Raw genomic sequence first — 9,188 nt, forward strand, 5'->3', positions numbered from 1 at the left:
GATGCATTTCATTGTGTTCCTAAATTCATAATATTAGATTTAATCTCTTAAGAAGATTAATCTTCAGGAGAAAAAAAAAACAAAAGCAGTTTCCATAGAGCTGAGGGTCATGTTGTAATGACCCAAATGTGCCTTTAGTGGAATATTTACAGATATGTTTTTGAATATTTRTAAATACATTTTTGCACTATTTGGACAAAACGTTATATGGGCGTTTACCATTTAAACAGGATGAGGATGATAGGTGTTATTTGTGATTTTGTAAATAACATCGAATGTAACTTCCATGACCTAAAATCTGAATAAAAAATAAGTAAATTTTTTTGCACATCTGACTATGATCAGCTTCCTGAGTGAATTCTGAGAGAGCCTGACTTTCTGTCAGCTTTCTTCTTTAAATTATTGTCAGTAAAGATTATATTTAGCATGATTTAATTTGAATAGTTTATTAATTAGTATTTATAAGTGGCCAAATTTTTACTAATTAAAGTCTTTAAGGAAGTGTGTCCATTCCTAATAAGCAGAACTCTTAGTAGCACATTTTAACCAGTCTTTGATCAGAATTTCCATTGACATTAGTAGGAGTTATCTAACAGAATGAAGCTTGAAAATAGAATGGAARCATTGAAAAGCTCTGAAGGATATTTTGATCTTAGTGTTTTATCATCATGTATAAAATTAGAGGACAAAAAAATTATGTAGTTGTCTTCCAATGAGACAGTAATTTCAAAAAATATTTTGGTGCTGCTGAAGTAAACAAGGTATATATCTCTATGCATATGTATGTATGTTTCTCCAGCTTATGTGCACATAAGTGAATTAGCTTTAGAATGGCTAGAAATTATAACTTTGAATTTWAAAACGGAAATTTTAGAGCTCATAATAAGTCATCATTACTGTCATGGTTTCTGTTTGGGGATCTTGGAGGAACATTGATGAAAGGTACCTTCTGAAAAATACAACCTTGTTTGTCTATCAGTTCTACATAAGTGAGATTTCTGAAAAATAGACCGTGTTTTTGAAAAATGTTACAAGATTCACATATGTGTAGAGGGAGTTGAGCTGAATGATATTTAATGCCTACTGAATAGGGTTTTCTCTCAGTATTGTGGCATGCACAGCCTAATAAAATAAATTTTCCATTTTAAATATTTTCATAATAAGGATAAAATTTGTATAATTTGTATAATTTAAAGTTATAATCTTTAATTTGAAAAGTAGGTATTTTTTTGCTGATTTTCATTCAGAATATGTTACGTTTATAATTATGTTTTGTTTCCATCATTTTCTCTTTTTCATGTTATATTTCTTTATACCTAATTATATTTTAAATTTGTGTTTCACTGTGTGTTAAAGTGTAACAAACAAGACTTATGAAGAAGTATATTGCCTTAATGGAAACTCACAAATGTTTCAGTTTCCTATAGTAAAGCAAAGAGGAATTTTTCAATAGAGTTGTCTTGTGTGGTTCAGGCTGTGCTCTTGTGCTAAAAGCCTACACACCATAACAATAGGTTCTTTGGAAATATTTTGATATGCAATTTTTAAATCAATACTCTCTATATTTAAATATACAACATAGAATACATAGATTCTTGTTTTCTTATCTATGGAATATATATTTGAAGACAAGTCCATTGTTCCTGTTAATTTCTGAGAAATGAAATAAAGGAATTTAAGCCTGAAGGAATTTAAGATGGTTGAGAAAATCTTTATTTCTTTCCCAAAAATTGCCCATTTTCTAAGTAGGTTTTTTTTTTTTTTTTTTGTAATTTTGGGCTCATAAGAAGTTTAGCATTTAACAAAAAGTCAGTTCTTATTTCTTCTCAGCTTATAGAGACCTCTTGCTTCCGAGATTTGCAGATCTCTACTGTTTTAATTCCATTTCTTATGGGTCTGGAAGTTCTGGGAACTCCACTACTGGAGAGTTGGAGAACTTGAATGGAGTTTGAAGCCTTGGCTCTGCCGCTGAGTCTTTCTAAGTATCTAGGGTAATTCTTTTAGAGTTCATATATAATCCCAGGATAACCTAGCAAATGAATTGTTTAGTTCTGCAGACTACCTTCAACAAAGAAGTCCAAGACTTCCAGTTCTAATCAACAACTATGACATTGCAAAAAAACAATAAATATATATATATACTTCAGTTCAGAAAAGACGTTCTGCTGTTTCAAAACAAGTTTTGGCCTTCTTATTAGTTATTAATAAGAAATCAAGCAAGCATCAGATTTTGTCCTAATTCAAACAGAAATAAAATTTGAGAATTCTTTACAAGGTGTTTTTTATTTTTATTTATTTATTTTTTTTTCGTTTGATCTGTCTTAGTTGAGCTGGAAGGATTTCAGAGATAAATGGCAAATAAATCTGGGACAAAGAAAATTCTCACCTGGAGAGTGAGTGAAACAATTGGGGCAATCTGCTTTCAAAATTAGATGAATAAGGAGACACAATAAAAATGTAAAAAGTAAGGTAGTATAAAACTTTCAGTTATGCCTCTTTTCAGGGTACATGAACTAGGAAAAGTCCAATGAAATTACAGTGTGACAACTGTAGAAGGAAACACTTTGTGTCATTTGCTGACTATCAGGATGTCACTAAAGTCAAGATTCTGGGCAAAGCTGAGCAAGATTGTGATCACTTYTGGAAATCCCTGTGTTTCTTGACAGACGGAAAACTTTAGGAAGCAATCCTTATCTTTAAATGTCAGGAACTTAGTTGGGAGTGAACTATTACCTCTGAGAGTGAAATAAAATGAATACTGTTTATTTTACCGATCATAATTGTTTATCTTTCTCCTATATTTTCAGCCAGAAGAAGTGTTTGAAGGGGCTGAAGGAGTGACTAATTACAGCCACCAGAGTTTTATGATGAGGCATAGTTTATAAATTTGAAGATAGATGTTACTTGTCAAAGAAGAGAAGACTAATGCAGTTATTAGGTGAATTATGCCAAAACAATAATGCACTTGTATTTATTCTAAATGAAAATGCCTACAGAAACAACAAATGTATTTTAAATTACACAATTATTTTATTATGTAGAATTAAGAACAAAGTAGTTGGAAGGTTTTAGCTAATAACTTGCTTATTAACAACTTCCTTAATATTAAAAAGTTAATGGAAAAAGACAAGGGACAGAAGAGTCATATAGTGTAACTGGAAATTTTAGAGAATGTTTCAGAGTCGATGCTTTAAAATATATTATTTTTCATAAACACCTATTGCCTTCTGAAGGTAATATTTTATGAGACAGCACTAAGAATAAAGCAAGCAATTTTAGGCAGTTACTGTTAAAGGCATGACTAAACATTATATCCTACTTTTTTAAAGGACAAGGAATCATTCTGTGACCTTTTTATAGAGCACTTGGGCAATGTAGCCCTCTGAAAGGTTGTCATCTTGGARAAGTCCAAATTAAAAGTACCATGTACAAACAGAATTTTCAAGATAATATTATTAATGACATATTAGATAACAGAATATTACAGGAAGATATTCTTACCTCTTCTTTGACATTGTGTGATGGTGCAGAAAGCTACAATGTCCTCGGAAAGCTTGAAAGGGACCATATGCAGGAATCAGCTGCAATGCCTTCTCCTGACACCTGTGTTGCTGACGGAGGTYGGCAAGCCTCGTTTGYTRGCTGGACTGACCTGGGGTTGTCCTCACTCCAGGGCCCTAGAGCACAGATACCACTATGGGGGATGCGGCAAAATGGCATTTATTGCGTAGTTCAGTTTGCCTRTATACTCCAGTTGAATGCAGAGACTCACCTACTGCCCAATTGGGCTACTTTTCGCCTTGTATGACATGGGGTTATCAGTAAACTGCATAAATTAATTATGCTCCTAGCTCCCGTGACATCGTGAGATCTTCCGAGCACCGTGCCCTAAGCTCTGTGCCCTATGCTACACTATATCATCTACTTTTGCTAAGCTCTCTACCTTATTGAGCCCTAAAAGCACAAAAACTCCTACACACCTGCAAACAGATCTGAGGATAAAGAGAGTTTTGTTGGAGGAGAAAAAACATAGCTTGATAAAGCAACATTTAGAATACCAACCATTTTGACAAGTGTTCAAATGACTTTTATGAAACAGGCTTTCTTCTTACTTGTTTATCCTTGTGTATCCAGTTCCAGACAGTTTGTTGTGTAAAATATGTGTGTGTGTGTGTGTGTGTGTGTGTGTGTATGCATATATATATATATATACTTTTGATAATTGTTTGTTTGTTTCATATCTGGTGTCAGAAATCCAATATGTGGTAGTTCATGTCACAGCAATTTGAAATCATAACGTATTTCATGAGCTATTTTGATATTCATTTTTGCCTTTTTTTAATTTTGAAATTATTATAGGATTTTATTTATTTTAATAGGATATTTACGTGTATTTAGTATGTGTGTATGCATGCACACATCAAGAATGGAGAGGAATAATTTAGTTAAAAGGAAAAGAAGAAAGGAAATAAGGTAATACATACACACACTCTTGTTCTTTGGGCTGTTCTCTTATTTCCTTATTTGTGTACATTAGAGAAATTGCTGTGTATCCAAATAGAGTTTCACCTGATYAGCTTCTTCCCTTTAGCACTATGTAGACAAGTATACTTGATAGGAGTCTTGATAGGAGTTTTGAAGAATTCATGGTGAGATTATGGAATCTCTTTTTGCCCATACTTGTGCAAATTCTGTGTTTTTATGTCCATAACTAAAAGGCTTCATCAACGGTAAGTTTTGGAAAGATGTGTAGTCGAATTATTGATGCTGTGTAAAACATTTGCCACAAGGGCAAACAGTTGGTGTGTGGGCATTCACTAGCAAACACTGATTCATGTCCTCAAGGATCAAACCTGCAGCAGAGCCCGGGCTCTCTGGAGTTTCCAGGTGGTTGAGAGTTCCACATTGGAGCAGGAGTTGCCCAGATTTATGGCATTTCTTATATCCCTTACTTTTAAACCAAACCATCCTTTGCTTAGAATTCAGCAACTTGTTGCGGAACSTTGTCACTTTTGTCTCATCATCTAAAAACTATCAAATCATCCATTGGATTCCTGATCAAAACTAGATTCATGCTTTTTACTGTCTTTCCCCAATGAATGAAATACTTTTGTTCATTCTTCCAAACTGTGCTTGATTCAAACCTGATATTCTTCTGTTTATTGCATTGCCTCAACTTATAGTTACAAATATATCAACTTCCTTTGTGTCCSCTTCCTTTCTAATCAATTCTTTGGTACTAATTGAGAAAAATATATGAGTATGTTTCTAGCTGAAATTTAAAGCAAATCAGTTGTTTTTTTTTTTTTTTTTTCAGATTATATTTACTTGTGTGTATGTAGATACACAGTTACAAGTTGAATAGACTAATACTGGCTTTTTCAGTGTCAAGAGTTGTGTAATATCCATGAAAATACAAGTATGAAAATACACTACCTACCTTAATTTATATTGCCAGAATTTGCATTGTCTGTATTCTTCAGCATAACATGTCATTAAATTATAAAAATATTSTAAGTAATGACTAACCTATCTTTTCCAGAATTGCAGAGTAGCTCTTGTGGCAATCCTGGAGTTCCACCAAAGGGAATCTTGTATGGTACAAGATTTGATGTTGGAGACAAAATCCGATACAGCTGTGTAACTGGATACATTTTGGATGGCCATCCTCAGCTTACTTGTATAGCTAACTCTGTGAATACAGCATCATGGGACTTCCCAGTTCCTATTTGTCGAGGTAAGAGAAATGCTACATTAAACTTTTAAAATATATTCATTATGTTTATTCATCTGAACAATTTATAATCTCTGTTTAAATTATTAATTTTTAAACTGTGATTATAGAAACAAAAGCCTTTGGGAATATTTTGATGTCTTCCTCATATATATGTATCTCAATATATGCATCTGCAAATTTTCTAGTCAATATCCAATTAAAATTCTATTTCACATTTATTCTTAAATATACATAATCAGATTTTCATAACCTAAAATCTAGTAATGAGTAAATTATGAATGAGTTCAGCATGATTGAATATGACTACAACTAAGAAAATACAAATGGAAACTGAGCTTTGCTTTACTCTGTCAGATCTGATATTTTAAAATTCTTCACAAGGTATTCCTTGTGCTTTAATAAATGGCACTGTAGGTCAAATCCTTTTCCCTTTCTCAAGTTAGAATTATAGAAGAAACAAGGAATCCTGTTTTATGGATGAAGTTTATTTTATGAGGTTTTCAGCATGAAACTTTTTTAAAAAATCTGATTAAAAATAGATGAATAAAGATAATTCAGATGTTCAGTTGTGTCAAAACCTGATTAACAGACATACCAGAATTACAGAATCACGGAATGGTTGAGGTTGGAAGGAACATCTAGAGATCATCTAGTCAATCTTGTCAAGAGATCATCCAGCCCCCTGCTCAAGCAGGAAAACCTCCAGCATGTGGCACAAGATCACTTCCAGGCAGGTTTTGAAGATCCCCAAAGAAGGGGATCCAAAACCTCTCTGGGCAACTTATTTCAGTGCTCTGTTACCCCAACACATGCCAGTTTCACAAAAAGTAATTATATATGGAAAATGGTTATCATTGGAAATACCTTCACACTGTTTCCTATTCTTTGCTTACTATTATTTACTATACTTATCTATGACTTTGAAGAAAACACAAAGTAATACTTTTACTACAAGTAAAACTTATTTTTGCTAATAAAATAAAAAGTATACCCTTCATGCTTCCTAAATGAAGATGACCATATATTAATATACTAATTTACACAAAACTTACCTTTACATAAATTACATGATTTACATACAACAGAAAGGTAGTGGCCTGGACCTTATTCAATTGTCCAAGCCCTTGCTCTTCCAGTTTTGAAGTGCAYGAGGTTAAATATGTTCTCTGATATGAGGAAGATGACAAACTTGAACTCTATGATTCCACTTCTCAGGCAGTTATGACAGTTACAGTTTTCCACACTCTTTCTTTTGACACAACTCTGTTTTCACTAATTYTTTCAATAGATTTTTTTTTCCCCCAAGGGAAAGTGAAAATACTTTGAAAACTCAGCATGACTTTCAGATGGAATTATAAGCTCCCAGAATAGTCCTGCGGTCAAACATAAATCTAAACATAGGCAGAAGATGATAGGAAGTAGAAAAGCATAGTTTCTTCCTATTTATGATTGAAGAAGTTGAAATTAAAGATTTATGATTAGAAAGGCATGATTAGAGATTGTAAGAATCGGGTCCAGTTCTAGGCCAAAACTGAGCTGATATAATTGAAAAGGGCTCAAAAATATATACAACAATATTTTGAAGACYGAAATTTTGTCACAAGACTGAAGAAACTTGATCTTTTCATTTGATGTGAAAGAAGATGAAAAGATGACTTAATTAAGTACAGAAGGAAAATATCTTTTGAGAGTATATAGTTCCTTAACGTACCCTAATAACAACAGAGAATCTAAAGATTAAAAGTAGAACAAATTAAAGCTAAAAAATAAGGTAAAAAATTTAATAATGATGATTACTAATTATTGAAACATTATCTATGAATGTGATAGATTCTTGATTAATTTTAAATCAAGTATAATTTTCTCAGTGCATCAAATTTTGCTAGGATGTATTTTGGTCTGTATTCCATGAAAAAAAAAAAACCTAATTAATTTCAATTGTTCCTTCTATGAATTTTATTTGATGTGAAAAACATCTAGTTTTATATTTAATGTAGAAATATTTGTGGTTCCATTCTAATAAGTATGTCCTAATTTTGCTTAATATAATTATCTCACAGATTTCTGTAGGAAGKTGCTAAAGGTGATTACCCACTAATGAGTTTCTTATCTCTTTTTCTCTGTTTGTTACGGAGACTGTCTTTGATTAAACATTCATCTTTAGGGAGCACTGCTGATAAATGTCTTATTGCTCCCCACCAATGGTCATKACATTTAAAAGAGGGGATCTTAAGATTGTAAGATGAACTGTGTTCTGTGAATTCTGTGTGCATTTATTTGTTTTACAGAATATACTGTCTCAACCTCAAAGAATTTGACAAGATTTAAGAAAGTATGCTCAGTTCAATATTAATTTTATATATTGGCTTTCTTTTTTATGCATAAGAAATAAATTGAATAAAATTTTGAATTTACAGCATGGTTAGGTGTCACTGGAGTTAACCTAATAAAATTCTTTAGATGATATGTATGCAAATATTTTCATCTGCCACTTCTCATTCAGAACAAGTAAATTTAAGAAGCTTTTTTTTTTGTTAAGATCTTTTTTTACATTACTTTGACTTTTAATAAAGTAAAAAGAGAAAGGGAGGTTCATATTTGTGTTTCAGCAATCTAGTTCTTAGGCACTGATGTTTCAACAAGGGGAATCACCATTGGAATCACCCAGTCACTCAGAAGAATCACCAGGGCTTCGTAGTGCCACAGGTGTCCACTCACAAAACCGGATTAGATGCTTATGGTTTGAATTCAGTTAATGACACTGATATTTGTACTTTTTAAAGCTATATTATTTTAGCAATATTTTCTTTATAGTTCAAAAAGCTTCTTCCTAAATTACTTTCTTTTCTTTTACTAGTCTTTATAGGTCTGTATTGGAAAACCAGTGCAGATGTTTAGCCATTGCTTTATATCATAATCTGTTTATCAGTAAAAATAGTTGGACTGCACTTTTTCACCTGTAATTCATTAAAGTACTTTTATCTTTACTAGAAGTGCAAAAGTACCTTAATTAAAAGAAAATCAAACTAGTTTTATTGTGTTATATCAATTACACTAATATAATTAATTTTAAAATAGAAACCCTAACTAGTTTTAAATTAGAGCCTTCTTCCTTGAAAAGAATATTTTGATAAGGATGTTTTTAAAAGTCAAACAACACAGCAGCTTTATAATCCCACTTTACATTCTTAGAATCATAGAATGAATCATAGAATGMCGAAGGTTGGAAGGGACCTCAGAGGTCATCGAGTCCAACCCCCCTGCTCACGCAGGGTCACCTAGAGCACGTGGCACAGGGCTGCATCCAAGTGGGTCTGGGCAGCCTGTTCCAGTGCTTTGTCACCCTCACTGTCAAGAAATGCTTCCTTAAGTTCCTGTGGAACTTCCGATGCTTCAGTTTGAAGCCATTTCCTCTAGTCCTATCACTGTCCACCACTGAAAAGAGGCCGCC

At 32.6% G+C, this 9,188-nt stretch overlaps 1 protein-coding gene across 1 annotated transcript in view; it reads left to right on the top strand.

Moving 5' to 3' along the window:
* Nucleotides 1-3,424: 3,424 nt before the first annotated feature.
* The window catches only part of LOC112945752 (CUB and sushi domain-containing protein 3-like), an 84,507-nt gene continuing 78,743 nt past the window's right edge, over nt 3,425-9,188 (top strand). The window contains exons 1-3 of the mRNA XM_026037416.1: nt 3,425-3,620; nt 4,719-4,730; nt 5,543-5,737. Coding sequence (XP_025893201.1) covers nt 3,425-3,620; nt 4,719-4,730; nt 5,543-5,737 — 403 coding nt within the window. The remainder of the gene's footprint in view (nt 3,621-4,718; nt 4,731-5,542; nt 5,738-9,188) is intronic.

This window comes from Nothoprocta perdicaria, unplaced genomic scaffold, assembly GCF_003342845.1.
Source record: "Nothoprocta perdicaria isolate Ctin4 unplaced genomic scaffold, notPer1 scaffold_199, whole genome shotgun sequence".
Taxonomy (NCBI): Eukaryota; Metazoa; Chordata; class Aves; order Tinamiformes; family Tinamidae; genus Nothoprocta; species Nothoprocta perdicaria.